Source organism: Rhagoletis zephyria, unplaced genomic scaffold (assembly GCF_001687245.7).
Source record: "Rhagoletis zephyria isolate East Lansing unplaced genomic scaffold, Rhagoletis_zephyria_1.1 Rzeph_scaffold_00198, whole genome shotgun sequence".
Classification (NCBI taxonomy): domain Eukaryota; kingdom Metazoa; phylum Arthropoda; class Insecta; order Diptera; family Tephritidae; genus Rhagoletis; species Rhagoletis zephyria.
Window position 1 is genome coordinate 293,685 of NW_016157282.1, and position 14,077 is coordinate 307,761.

Below are 14,077 nucleotides of genomic sequence, written 5' to 3' on the forward strand. Positions count from 1 at the left end.
CGCGAGTCAGACGCACCTTCCACTTTGTGCCCCTAAGACAGGACTAATGCCAGGTTCACATATAAGTAGATTATCCTCATTTTCGAGCTTAACTCCCTAATCTGTAATTAGAAAAAGAAATTAGCCATATAAAATTCGTCCCTTGTTAATCTGTAATTATAAAATAATCTCAGATTTAACCGATAACTTTTCGGTGTCCATCCCAGTATTATCGATTATTTTTGCGAAGAAGAGCAGAAATGGCAAATGTAAAAGTAAACAAAAATGGACGCTAAGAGGTTTGTAAAGGTATTTTTAATAAAATGTTAAGTTAAAATATATTTATATTGCTAGAGATTAGCACAGAGAAGAAGCATAACTTTTCCTAGAGATGTGAGAATAACAAGCTCAAAAAATTTTACGCCTAATAATCTGAGATTTACCTGTGTAAACGGGGTGATTTATAAACGAGCTTTGATTAAGATAATATTTATATGTGAACATACTTTTACGTTAGATCAGCTGATTTCTTTGCCCTACATGTATTTTGTTTTTGCTTCAACACTCATCTAAAGCAAAAAGAAAATACATGTAAACTTTGGGGCGAATTGAGATTTTGACATAACACCCACCCGTAATGGAAGTAACGCAACGGAGTGAACTGTCACTTAATTATCTATTGTATGGGCAATGAATTCAAACGATTATAATGCACTTGAACGCAATGTAGAACGGAAGCATCTAAAATCAATAGATCCTTACGAATTCGCCGCGATTTGTTACGATTTGCCCCGTGCATTATAACCAAGGTATACGAACTTTTACCGTTGTTTAAACAGTGAGTTAGGTATTTGTAAACTATTATTTCTTGCAAATAGCTTACGTATAAACGTAAACATTTTCCTTTCGAAATCGGAGTGTTTTTGCAAGAGACTGTATTGTTGGATCGGAGTTTACTCTGTTTTTACTAATTATTTTTTTAACTAACACACGGCAACTCTACTGCATTTATGGCTAACACCCTTCCCTTTCGTTGATGTACATTAAAAAAATCAAAATATGTAAATATACTTTATTCTTTTAAATAACTAAAATTGTTAGAAAATAGTAAAATTATTTGTTTATACTACAAATTTCATTAAAAAGACCAATTTTGCCTTGTATTAAAAGTAAAGCTTGAATTTCTTGAGAATAAAGATCTCTTCATTATTTTTTATTTTAATGTATTTTAGACAGTAAAAATAAAAAAAAAAAACATTAAATGAAAAATGTATAAGTATTTTAGTTTAAAGATTTGCGGTGTCCAATTTAAAATTATTTATACTAAATATTTAAATGTTTATGTTGAAAATTATTTTGATACATTTTTTTTTAATTTTGGTACGCGTTTTGGTCCACAAAAATTTAGGTGAGTGGCAACCGTGGGTGTCAACTGTCATTTTTCTGCATGGAAAATGGAAAATAGTTCAAAACAATCAAAATGCAATGATAATAGCTGTGTTTTATTTGTCCAGAAATTTAAGCTGTTAGCTTATTTTGTACGGAGGACTTACACAACATAATTATATTGGCTTATGAAAAGCTGTCTTGGCTTGTATATTGAATAAGAGGCATTGCCATTCAGCATCAGAAATTTTCTCCTTCAGCCAATCAGAAAGAGGCAAAAACTTACTTTGACACTATTTGCAGTCAAACAACTATCAAAATTAGGGTTAACCTAGGAAATAAGCTAATTTCGTTTTATTTGACCAAGATTTAGCTATTTGCTTGTGTGCCTAATGTAAATATGTGCAAAGGTGCTTGCTTGCTTTTTCGTTTAATTAATTAATTGGAAATGGGAATTACTGTTACAAGGAATGGGATATTATATGGGACCAAATATCGGTTGGGACCAAATGCAACAGGGTGAAACCAGTGTTTATCACCCTATACTTCCAGTAGTGCATTCCAGTGGAAGTTTTGTGATCTATCCCTGTTCTGACATTCATTCTTGTTTTTGTTTTGCACCATCATTCGCCCCTTTTTTGACATTTCTGCCTCCACTTCCATCTCGTTTTTTTCATTTGACTTTAATCTGCCATTTCGTAAACAAATGTCGAGTTGTCAGTGGATTTCTTATATATATCAACATCATTTGCGATATATATAATTTGATTTCTGTTAGCCGTATTTTGCAATTTTAAAATACATAGCTGGGTGGTACGAATATGCAAAAGTACTTCTGGCCGGTACTGCTGCCCATTCTTTTTCTGGCATACTCGCTGCCGCTGTTCCTGCGCGTCTACGCCACTGCTCCGAACGTAATCGATGAGGAATTCCACCTGCGTCAGGGATTGCATTTTTGCAATAAGCGTTTTGATGTAGTACGTTATAATGAATTACATACTTCTATACATGTGACATTAAACTTGCCTGCCATAATATTTGTAGTGGGATCCAAAAATTACCACATTCCCCGGTCTCTATCTTTTCTCGCTGATTCTGATACCATTGAACGCTTGTACGGAATTGGGCTTACGGTGCATATCGCTAGCAGCCGCAACAGTAAATGTTGTGACGCTATATAAAATACGTCGCCGCTTACTTGGCAGTGCCCACGGGCAGCTCGCTGCGCTGGATGCCATCACTTTGGGTACTTTGCCGCCGCTGTATTTCTTCAGTCATCTATACTATACCGACACACTATCGCTAACAACGGTGCTCTTATTCTACTATTATTGGCACAAGGAGTCGCATTTACAGGCGGCAGTCTTTGGTAAAAGCTACGCACTGTTCCTTATTATAAGTATGGCTTTATGTCGTCCTACTTACAGGTGCGACTAGTGTGCTGGTGCGTCAGACCAATGTGGTCTGGGTGGCTATGTGCTTTGCTATAATGGCACTGGATGTGATGAGCGGCAACTATGCGCGTGTCAAAGGTATTAAAAAGCAGCAGGTCGAGCTGCTTAATCCAAAGGTTTGTGTATTTTCCTTACTGAGACTTTGATTATAAATTGTACGGTGAAGTTTAGGTGATTTGGGACATCCTCACCTCATACAGACTGCTAGGCCGCAGCATTTGGCAAATTTTGCGTAAAGGCTGTTACTACCTCATCATTATACTGCCGTTTGTGTTCTTCGTGTTTCTCAATGGCTCCATTGTCATAGGCGATAAACGCGCACATGAAGCCACCATGCATTTGCCGCAGGTTTGTTAGACAGGCCAAATCTTTTAATATTTAACTATATTTTTTTCTTCATTCATAGATATTCTACTTCAGTCTCTTTGCGGCGTTCTTCGGCGTCTCCAATACAATGCATGAGTGGCAGTCCACCCTGCGTTGGTTGTCGCGCGAAAAACTAATTGTGCTTTTCTTGCTCGGCGTTGGAGTACTCACGGTCAAATGGAATACGCTCGTCCATCCATATTTGTTAGCCGACAATCGTCATTACACCTTTTATATATGGAATCGTTTCTACGGCCGCTATTTGTGGTTCAAGTATGCTATGGTTCCTGTTTATGTATTTGCTTTGGCGCTGCTACACTGTGGCCTGCGGCATATGCGCACCAGCTTTAAATTGATGTTTTGGATTGCAACGCTGCTGGTTTTGTGCTTCCAGCGTTTGCTGGAACCACGTTACTTTATCATTCCTTTCGTCTTGTACCGCTTGCACACACAGCCGCTTGCTAAAAGTCGTTGGGCAGAGTGGCTGGAGCTGGCCAGCTATGTGGGGATCAATGCGCTCACATTTTTTATATTTTTTACCAAAGAAATCACTTGGATGGACTTCAAGGAACCACAGCGCATTATTTGGTAGAGATTAGAGCAACTTAGAAGTTAAATGCGTTAAGAGGGCGAGGCCCCAAATATAAAGGCTATTTAGAAACAGCATTGTATTTTTATTTAATTAAACAAAGTGCTGCTTGAAGTCGCAAAACACTTGCAAGCTAGGCGCCCAGGAAAAAACACAAAACATCTCGGTTTACTTAAATAAAAGACAACATAATATTCGAGGGAATTTAACTTGGAATATTTTATTTTAACGGCTTTGAATGTGGGTTAATATATATGTATATTTATATTTGAACTTGTTGCTAAGCAATAATACCACTAACATTTATTTTTCATAAATATTAGTTTGAAACATACATATTTCAAGTAAGTATACATTGATAAATATTAGTTTGAAATATTCATATTGAAATAATATGCAAGTACTGCATACGCCAAACTTGGTAATACATTATAGTCGCGCCACAACAACGCTCCTATGAATTGGTAAAATATAAGTCATAAGCTTAAAAACTAAAAATAACAAATTCGCCGTGCAAAACAATCATTAACTATTTCGAAGGAAAAACCCGTCGTACCGTATTTCCTCAACACCTTTTCAACTCACTTTACCACCAATATCTAGTAAAATTATAGCTCATTCACTTATGTGCCCACCTGTCCTACACCTGTCCGCTTAATAGGGAATCTGATTCTGATAATACTGTATCATATCGTAGGTGCGCGTGCGGAAGTTCTGATACGAGTTTCTTATAACCGCTAGCATATGCGCCTCAGCTTCCTTATTATTCTTAGTTGCGACAAAGCGCTGCTTCAACAAGTTAATGGTTTGGCCACGGAAGCACGGCAACCCGGTGTCAAGCATAAGTGAGACCAGCGAGACGATGGCATCCTGATAGGGCCGCACTGCGAGAAAAGCTTGCACACACAATTCACAGAACCACTTGAAGGCAGGTGCTTCCATTTTTCCGCCCATAATCATAACCATTTCGTCGGTGAGCTTCATATCGGGCTCGAAGCCGATGTTTCCACCGGGCGAAGATTCAAACATAAAACCGAAATCTGCAGCGTAAGCGTAAGTTGAAAAACCTCAAATCAAGTACCTAAAAACTAACTCACCAATGTGTATGACATGCCCATCTTTGTCGATCATTATATTGCCGTTATGCCTGTCCTTGATCTGCAGCAAGTAACCGACCAAGGAGTATGCCGCCATGGACTTGACAAAGTTTGCGCGCGCCGCCTGGAATTCTCTGGAACTCTCATCGCCGTATTGATGCAGAAAATACTCGTAGAGCCCCGAGTCAGTTTGGCGACCTAGCTGATCGCGCGACTTTGCATTTGGCACGCACTCAATGACGCCGCACTAAAAGTAAGTGCAAATGAAAAAATATTCCTTTCACAGCGTTACTCAAATACTTACGCCCGGTGCTGTGGCTACCACGCGGTATGGAAAGAGGAAAAGCTCTAAGCCTACTTGCTGGAATATATTCTTAAATATTGTTATGACCTGCAGCGCCAGTATATCCTGCCGCACATCGTCGCCCACTTTGAAAATGGCAGCTTGCCATGACTCAACACCTAGCGTCATCTTGGCGTCTTCTTGCGAGTTCTGGCCAGAGGCAAAAATGTTTGTTATTTGTAAAGATTTAGCACAGTATGATGTAAATACTTGCCGGATTATTAGACACTTCCATGGCGCGCGTTTCAAGCTCGGTTATGCCGCAGCGATACACGCGGAACCGCGCCAAGTATGGCGCCTTTGCTGCGCTCTGCATCGGCGTGCCGCTGTTGTAGTCGATGTCTAGTACCATTGCCTCTGGATTAGAGGGTAGATAGCAGCCAGGTTGAACTTGTATGCGCTTCAATGCCGTCAAACAGGCATTCTTCCGCTCGATGCCTTTCGGGAAGGAGCGTATTTCGCCTGAAACAGCCGTAATCTTGCCAAAGAAATCGAATTCGCGCTCATAGAAGCGCTTAGCGGCACCCGAGAAAGAGGATATAATATTCTGTGACAACGCTTCCAAACAGTCATACAAATTCGGATCTTTATGCTGTTGATCTTCGTCCATAAACATGTTCGTTTGCATATTCCAAATGAGTTGATGCGCCACAATTTGCGATCGCTTCGAAATATTTTTGATGAATTCAGCAACATAGCCCATAGTGTCGTGGCGCAAGGCCTGCACCAATTGCGGAATGTATGGCAATACGGACTCGGCTTGGTAGGAGCTCAGCGTCTTGACGGCGTACTGCGCGGTCAGCGGATGCGATGGATATTGCCGCGAGAAGTAAGAGAGCGCTTGTATTGGATTCACAGGCGCCCAGGAGAGTATGTATACTAGGTCGGGGCTTTCGTGCAGCAAATTCTTCGTGTTGCATAGGTACTTGAGTGCCTCTGGTATGTGGCTGACAGCAATGGGGTCAGCGCAAACCAAACGCGAGATTTCCTCTTCAATCGAGTCGGCGCTTTTGATGCGCAGCGGCAGAAAAACGGCCAACGCTGGATTGTAGGCCCAGGCCAGACGGGCGTAGTCGCGCCACAAGTTGGGTTTGGAGGGACGCGCTCGCCACTCATTTACCTGCTCTTCTCCTGTACGGGGAGTTCAGAAGAAGAAACATTTTTTTCATGCCAATGGTTGTCGACTACACTCCAAATCCACTTACCGGGTATTGCCAAATCAGGCAGACTATTTGGATTGTACCATGTGATGAGGAATTCCAGCTCCACAGCCAACAATTCCAAAATCAAATTGCGTTTCTTCATGTAGTCCTTGTCGTAAGAGTCCTTTTGATAAGGTAGTCGTTTCGAGCGATTCGATCGCTTCGATAGCGTCGATGTGGAATGCGGTATTGTGTTGTACCAGCCGCCAGTGCCACCGGTCGACATCGAACGCGCCACATCGCCAGCACTGATGAGCGAAGCCGTCTCCGCATTCTGTCTCACCGAGAGCATTTGTGTCGAAGCTACCGCCGTAATATCGTATTCGCCCATCTCCGAGGTGACTAAATGTTTCTTCTCGCTGCGCATCGTCTGCCAGAATTTCAACAGTATCAAAATGTCATCCAGCAATTGTTCCTTGCTCTGATTTGGGCATGTGGGCGGTCCACAAAAGTAGTCCAATGCATTGCTATAGATACGTTCGCGCAGTATATTACGCGCCAGAGAACGCGGTATTGTATTGCCTTGGAGTAGCGAGAGGCCGCATTGCAGTAGCTTGAAGCGACATCCGACTGTCGACACTTGGCGATTCTGTTTCAAATTCTTAGAGATGGGCAGACAGCGATGCAGCAGCAGACAAAACATTTCCACCTTGTCGCGATTACAATACTTAGCGGTATCCACCATTTCGGAGAGCAGTTGTAACCAGATGATATGTGGCGCAATTTGTATGGGCTTAGAGACCAGCTTGCAGCCCTCGTAGGCGGCAAGTGGTATGGTGGTCTCCACCTCGTCCGAGAAGAGACCCAACCTCTTTTCAAAGGTCGTCTGCCAGGCGCTAACCATTTCCTGGATGAAGCAGAGTTCAAGATCTTGACGCGCTGTCAACACCCACTGCCAGCATTCCACGGCCGTTTCTACGGCATATTCCGTAAAGAGTTCCACTTGAGAGGTGGCTGAGAAAAAAAAGGGTTGTCGGGGGTAGAGAATGAGAAACAAATATTAGAAAAAATCAAGGTCAAAAACGTTTTGAGAAAGTCCTTGTAACTATAATTAGTCTTATAGAAATTTAATGCAAACTAATTATTTATGTTGTTGTTTTTGTTGTTTTAGCAGCATACAAGTTCCCCAAAGAGTTTTTGCCGAGTGTTGCTGGAGTGACAGTCCTTGGCCAAATATAAATCTGGGTGGTTCCGGTTACGTTACAAAAATTATTTATAAACATATTTGCTCTAAATGCTATAGTTATGTTTTATCCAGACAATGAATAGTTTTGAAGCTCATATAATATTTCTTTTCTATTACAACATTTAGTTCATTCCATAAATTTTTATTTCATACATTAACTTTTTTGACTCACCCACTGCATGCAACAGCTTTCGATTCACATCCGAGCATATGATCAAGTAGGCAGTGGCACGCCACAACGCGCCGCGATGACGCGCATCACTCTTCTCTGCGCAGGCATCCCAAACATCCTTTACCAACCGATCGGCCAAGCCGGCCTTATCCTCCTCACTCAGCACCGACAGCAGCCCAGAGATTTCGCCTGCATATTTGCTACGCAGACACAACACTGACACGAAACGTGGTGTGTTGCTGTTCACACAGTTCGGACGCTTGCTGATCGAAGGCAAAGCATTCGGATAAAGACTATTACTGCTCACGACCGAATCAAAGGCTAAAGCCAAGCCGCTGTGGTGTGCCAGCACCGGTGTGGGTATCTGATTTGGGTATTCTTGAAGGTGTGAACGTGTAGAACGCGGCGCCCATTTCATGGCTTCGTTTACAATGCCCTGGCAACGATCAGCAAAGTCCTTGACTCGACTTTCGCGTGCTGGCAATGAATCCATGAGCTGAAGCGTGTAAGGTGTAGAAACAACACGCAGTGTGGGCGTCTCTTCGTTCGGATCGAGCGTTAGCGAGAATGCAAGCAGTTGGAGAATATCCAACATGCACCAGAGTACGCGGCGATTCCACAATAAATGTGGAAATTTATCGACTAACTGTGATAGATACTGATCGGCGACCAGCTGGATTTGCTTGTGTATGTGATTGAAATAGACAAGCAGCAGCATTGCCTGTGATTCTAGCACCTTTTCGCGTATTTCGTCTTGGGCGAAGAGCACATTGCGGAACTTCTCGAATACCTGATCGGCAACGCTGCAAGAGAGAAGAGTTTTAATGTAGCGTTTAATTTTATTGCGTGCATAACTGGTTCGCCACTCACCACTTCACGCACTGCCAGATACCAGATTTGTCCTTTTGAAGCGCATTATCGCATAGATAACTTAATATCGGCTCCAAGCTGGGCTCTTCTGAATTCTCCACGCGCAACGTTTCTAGCCAGTACACACTCAAGAGATATGTGCATTGCGCGAACGTCAGTTTGTTGATCGACGCAGTCACATCGGCTGGGGGATGCTCCAGCAATAACAGTATCTGACTACGCAACTCATTCAAACTCACCGAATCACTCTTGATCGCCGATGTGTAGTTCAATTCGCGCATGTCGGACTTGTGTGTCGTCTGCGAGATGAGTAAGGGTGATTTGGCTGCAATCTGTTGCACTCCTTGATACCAATCGGCTGGCCAGAGGCGAGCATTTGTAAAGCCCATGACCACACAATACACCCAGAAATCCTTGAATAGTTTATGCAAGCGCATACGTGGATTCTTGATCGGCGGTAGGCGACGCACCAACACCGCAATCACCGGTATTAACATACCCAAATTGCCGGCGCTGGAGCTGGCCTTCTGCGCGCCCGGTGCATTGTTGTCATAGGAGCGCTCCCCCTCCAGACCGATCTGCACAAAGAGTTCGAGCAGTTTGCCCAATAATTCGAGCATTTCCGAGTCACCCTGTATATTGGCCGCAATATTACCCAAAGCATTGACCACTGCATCCGACACGTTATTGAATTGCTTACGATGTTCCTGATCCGATGTGTAGGCCAGAGAAGCCGACTGAACGGTGACGCGCGAAAACATTTTCATAATCTCTTCGAAAACATGAGGCTCACACTGCGAGATGATCATGCAGCCGAGTTGATCAACGATAAGCGCATTCTGCTCGGAAGGCACCTTGCAAAAACGTTGAATGAAGAACTGCAAGATGTTCTGTGTGGTCTTCGATGTGTCCTTGAGTGTGACGGCGACGTGACCAAGCATTACTATAATATTGAGACTCACCAATGTCGATTCGCTAAGTCATGGGATAATAAAAGGGATAGTTAAGGAATGAAAGCTAGTTTAGGAACAAACTTGTTTGGTTTTTGGCATACTTAGTCAAGCGATCTACTTACGATTCGTGCTTCTCTGCCGTGAAGAGTCGATTCGAAAGATTGGCCACCAAAGCTGGCACACAATACTGATCCAAGGTGTGCGCGGAACGTAATGCAATGCTCAAATTTTCAATGGCTGCGTCGCGCAATGCCTCGAAGGCCGCCTGCCCCGAGCGCATGCCCGCATGCTTCTGATTCTCGCCATAAATATCAACCGTCGAACGCGATTCGCTATTTTGTACGACGATCTTGAATGGCGCCAGCTTTTCCTTCTCCTTCTTCTGAAGTGCGAGCGTCTGTTGGGAATAAGCATGCAATTTCGCCAATATTGGACTGGGATCGACTAAAAAGTCACGCAAGTACGATATCGACGTGCCAGCGATGTTGGGAAACTTTTGCGCCAGTTTGCCGAGTCCCTCGAGACAAACCATCAGTAACGGCATGTGGTCCAACACAATTTTGTGACTCAGTACTGAGTTAAGCTTTTGCGAAAGTCGACCGCATAACTTGTCGGCCTCTAAAAAGGAAATTTAATACTGTCAATATATTGATGGAAGGCAATATGGAACCGCAAAAGGGAGTAAATAAGAAAAGGAAGTACATATAGTTAGCGCTATAAACTGCATTCAAAAAACAACAACGTGTATTGGACAGACAATGGAATAAGATGAGGCTATCTCTTGATCACTACAGCACTGTCGTGATAATGAAAGGAACGATAATATGCATGTCCAAATTAGTACTTGCATGATTTTTTTTATATATTTTTTCAGTATGAATGTTTTAGCATGCGCAGAACCGCACAAAAAATCGGTTCGAAACAAAACAAAAAATCTTAAAAAATTAACAACCTTTTCTTAATAAAATTTTTAAACCCAACTGCAATGAAGGTACATTGTACTCATCATCAACTGAAAATATAATGAATAATTCAAATTAAATAAAATATTACAAAATAAGTACCCAAAGTATGTAGAATGTAATTACACCAAATTATTGATATGTTGTTTTTTTTTACATTTGTACTAAAATACTTTGCTTTTTTCTTTCTTTGAAAAATTGTTGCCTTTTCCGCGGACTACTTTAAAGAAAGAAGTGTATTTATCGTAAAAGCATGGTTTTAAGAAAAAAGTAAAGTGGTAGTATCTGAATTTATTAATATTCACCTACCCGTTTCATCCCGTATAGCCCAGACCAACAGATCCACACAGGCAGCATTAGCCATTACGTTCACCTTGTATTTATTCACAACTGGTATGCCATTCTCCTCACGTTTCTCCTTCTCCTGATCTTGCTGCTTGTTTGCCAGCTCTGTTTGGCCATTTAAGAACAGACGCTTCACAAATTCTTGAACATCTTTGGTGAACGGTGTAGGCAAGTCAATTTGATGCTGTAGCAGCTCACGTAGCAAAGTCACCAGCACAAGATTGAGTGTCTCTGAGAAGCTTTTATAGCAATAACCCTTGATTTGATGTAAAGCAAAGATATCGCTTGCTTGCTCGTCTAAATGCTCGAGAGTCTCTTTAGTTAGCAATTTTTTGGCCACTGCGAAGATGGTCTGCAAGTGTTGTATAGGGAAAGGTGGCACCGTTAGTGTTTTTTTAGTTTTCGTTGGTGTTTCACAGAGGCGCATGTTAGGAAATTGATTGAAACTAGAGCCGGTCTTGGTGAAAAAGTGTGTACGCGGATCATAGGGTACCGAGAAATATGTATGCAATTGTGGTCGTTGCTTATTCAAGCCGTTTATCATTTGCATTTGACGCATGCGCATCTCGTTCGAGTCTTGGCTCAGACTACCGGACATGGAGCGCGGTACGATAGGTCGAAATTGCGAGAAGCACGCAATGCGCTCGCTGGAGCTAAAGCTGCCTCCATCGCGGACATTTTGTTTGACGACTGGCATTTCTTCTCGTGGGAATATACGACATAGCAATTGTGGGTCTTGGCTGGCATATCGGCCCATTGAACGCGCCAAACCAAAAAGTAATGGTACAGTGGCCTTGCACAGTATAATGGGTGGTGGCGCTGAGCTGCTGTCCTTGCTGGATTTAATGATGTTTGCCAAAGCACTCAGGGTCTCGACTTGATTTAGGATGATCTCTTCTCGTAGGTCTGGACATTTCGAGGCGATGTCCGACAGCAAAGTATTCAAGCAGAAACTGAACTTTTCGGCGGATGGTATGCCTGTTGATGGCGTACAGTTTAGTTAAAACAGAATAAGCAAATTAAATAATTACCACATACGGTCGATTTTGCTCCATTTTGCATCATCCACCCAAACAGCTTTGGGCAAGCACTTTGCCAGCCGCAACAGATACGGTACGATGCGCTCCTCATGCTGGCAGCGACTTTCCAAAAAATAAATACCCAACGCTATTACTGCGTCCTGTGCGCGTGCATCAAGGCAAAAAACGCCTGCAGCATTTTCTTGTGGGCAATAGCGGAAGAGTGATTGCACCTGTAATTATAGACATGCGTCAAGGGTGAAAAGTCGATTTTGCTCTTTCGAGTTGACCGTGAAAATCAATTGCTACCTTTTCCCATGGTGTTGGCTCTATGCGTGCCAAAACGCGTGCCAGGCTTTGTACGGTGCGCTGATAAGAAAATACGTCCGTCATCACAACGCGCCCAAAACGAACAATTTCTAATTAAATTTTCACAATTCCACAATTTTAACTTTTCACTGGCAAAAAAAGTCTCTCCAAATGTTGTTACATTACTCACTGGCACGGTGACCAGAATTTACGATAGCGTATAATTCAGAATATCATGTGCACATAAAATTTAAAAAGTAAGGGGCGATTGGCGATTTTTGCTAATGCTAATATTTAATCTAAATCTAAATACCTCAGGTAACAAAGCATGAATTTTAACTTATATATTTTGAAATTTTTATTATCTTTGGTAACCCCAAGGAACGAACGCGAAGAAAACATGATAAAAATATGAAAATAAGTAAATGCGAATGAGGATAAAAACGTCAAAACAGCGATTGATAACGATTGTCACATGCCTCATAAGGGTTAATTCGCAACGAATCTCCAAAACATAATAAAAGCGTTCCTTAACTCGGAAATGACAGCAAAAATGAGAGAGCAACAGTCAGTGAGAGCGACTCTCATCAGTCCGAAGTAGTCAGATTTAGTCAGAAGAATTTTTTCTGGCAAAATCCTGAAAAGTGTCAAACTCAACTGAATTTAAATTAACGGAAATTAAAGAATACGCAAAAAGTGAGAATAATCTAAAAAGTAAAAGAAATGAATTGAAATTGGAAGGAGGCAAAAAATAATTGATATAGCAAGTGTTTATTGTGCTTGTGCTTGTGTGAATGTGTTTTGTACATACATTTCCATTCTTATTTGACGTTAGTTTTGTTGTTGCCATTCTTTGGACTAAAAATTTGGTTTTTTGCGTTCCTTTACTTTTCCTGTTACTCTCTTTTAGTGAGCGCATTTTGCTTACGCTCTGGCATTTTGACACTTTTCAGATTTTAGTCCAAAAAGATAAGGAATGAACCTAATGTCAAAATTTCCCAAATTTCGAAATTGGAATGCACTACCGGAATTTATTGGAATGATCTACCGGAAGTAAAGGGTGATAGACACGGGTTCTCACTTGGTACTTCCGGTAGTGCATTTGGTCCCAATCCGATATTTGGTTCCATATAATGCACAGGGTGCATCAATGGAAATATTTTCAGTAAACAAAAAATTACAACTGCACGCGATTTTTTAGTAACTTGAAATTTTCCCACTAAAATTAAAAAAGTTTTTTTCAAGAGATTTTATTTAAAATGTTTTCAGTTTAGGTAAAAAAAGGTGAATATAATGCAAACATATTTTGAGAAACAGTAGAAAAACGAAATAATGGCATTTTTTTGTATAAAAATGTATTTTTTTCGTAAAAAAATACGTAATTAACTATATTAACAAATATGTTTATTGGAAAGACCATAAAAAAACCTTTAATTTGGCGTGTAATTTTGTATAGTTAGGTTTAAGTACAACTGCCTGCAGTGCAATAAAACAAATGTATTAATATTATATGTTCTCAGCAAAAGGTGTTCAGCCCCTTTTATTTGGCAACACAGAAAGAAGAATTCTACGTAGTGAGGGTTATAATCCCTAAGCGCGGCCAAAGTCCGCCTACGCAGAAAGGAGCTCTCTGCAAAAGGTGTTCAGCCCCTTTTATTTGGCAACACAGAAAGAAGAATTCTACGTAGTGAGGGTTATAATCCCTAAGCGCGGCCAAAGTCCGCCTACGCAGAAAGGAGCTCTCTGCAAAAGGTGTTCAGCCCCTTTTATTTGGCAACACAGAAAGAAGAATTCTACGTAGTGAGGGTTGTAATCCCTAAGTGCGGCCGAAGGCCGCCAACGCAG

At 41.6% G+C, this 14,077-nt stretch overlaps 2 protein-coding genes across 2 annotated transcripts; one reads left to right on the forward strand and one right to left on the reverse strand.

Moving 5' to 3' along the window:
* Window positions 1–2,047: 2,047 nt before the first annotated feature.
* On the forward strand, window positions 2,048–3,983 carry Alg10 (alpha-1,2-glucosyltransferase Alg10). Its single transcript, XM_017609195.1, has 5 exons — window positions 2,048–2,342; window positions 2,410–2,734; window positions 2,793–2,935; window positions 2,991–3,167; window positions 3,226–3,983. Exons 1-5 carry the CDS (start codon window positions 2,187–2,189, stop codon window positions 3,775–3,777), a joined length of 1,353 nt encoding a protein of 450 aa, XP_017464684.1. The 5' UTR covers window positions 2,048–2,186; the 3' UTR covers window positions 3,778–3,983.
* A 117-nt stretch (window positions 3,984–4,100) lies between these two features.
* Pi4KIIIalpha (phosphatidylinositol 4-kinase III alpha) lies at window positions 4,101–12,512 on the reverse strand. Its single transcript, XM_017609191.1, has 11 exons — window positions 12,233–12,512; window positions 11,943–12,156; window positions 10,869–11,882; window positions 9,720–10,215; window positions 8,645–9,619; window positions 7,775–8,577; window positions 6,420–7,370; window positions 5,429–6,345; window positions 5,176–5,364; window positions 4,872–5,118; window positions 4,101–4,814 (listed from the first exon to the last, which is right to left on the reverse strand). The coding sequence occupies exons 1-11, from the start codon at window positions 12,314–12,316 to the stop codon at window positions 4,429–4,431; spliced, it is 6,276 nt and encodes a 2,091-aa protein (XP_017464680.1). The 5' UTR covers window positions 12,317–12,512; the 3' UTR covers window positions 4,101–4,428.
* Between the last annotated feature and the right edge of the window lie 1,565 nt (window positions 12,513–14,077).

Excerpts from the sequence above, each read along its gene's own strand:
- Alg10 (XM_017609195.1), top strand. The coding sequence starts at position 2,187 with ATGCAAAAGTACTTCTGGCCGGTACTGCTGCCCATTCTTTTTCTGGCA. Across the intron at positions 2,735-2,792 it reads TTTACAGGCGGCAGTCTTTG|GTGCGACTAGTGTGCTGGTG; the intron begins GTAAAAGCTACG and ends TCCTACTTACAG. Across the intron at positions 2,936-2,990 it reads TCGAGCTGCTTAATCCAAAG|GTGATTTGGGACATCCTCAC; the intron begins GTTTGTGTATTT and ends GGTGAAGTTTAG.
- Pi4KIIIalpha (XM_017609191.1), bottom strand. The coding sequence starts at position 12,316 with ATGACGGACGTATTTTCTTATCAGCGCACCGTACAAAGCCTGGCACGC. Across the intron at positions 12,157-12,232 it reads AGCCAACACCATGGGAAAAG|GTGCAATCACTCTTCCGCTA; the intron begins GTAGCAATTGAT and ends CTATAATTACAG. Across the intron at positions 5,365-5,428 it reads TGGAAGTGTCTAATAATCCG|AACTCGCAAGAAGACGCCAA; the intron begins GCAAGTATTTAC and ends GCCTCTGGCCAG.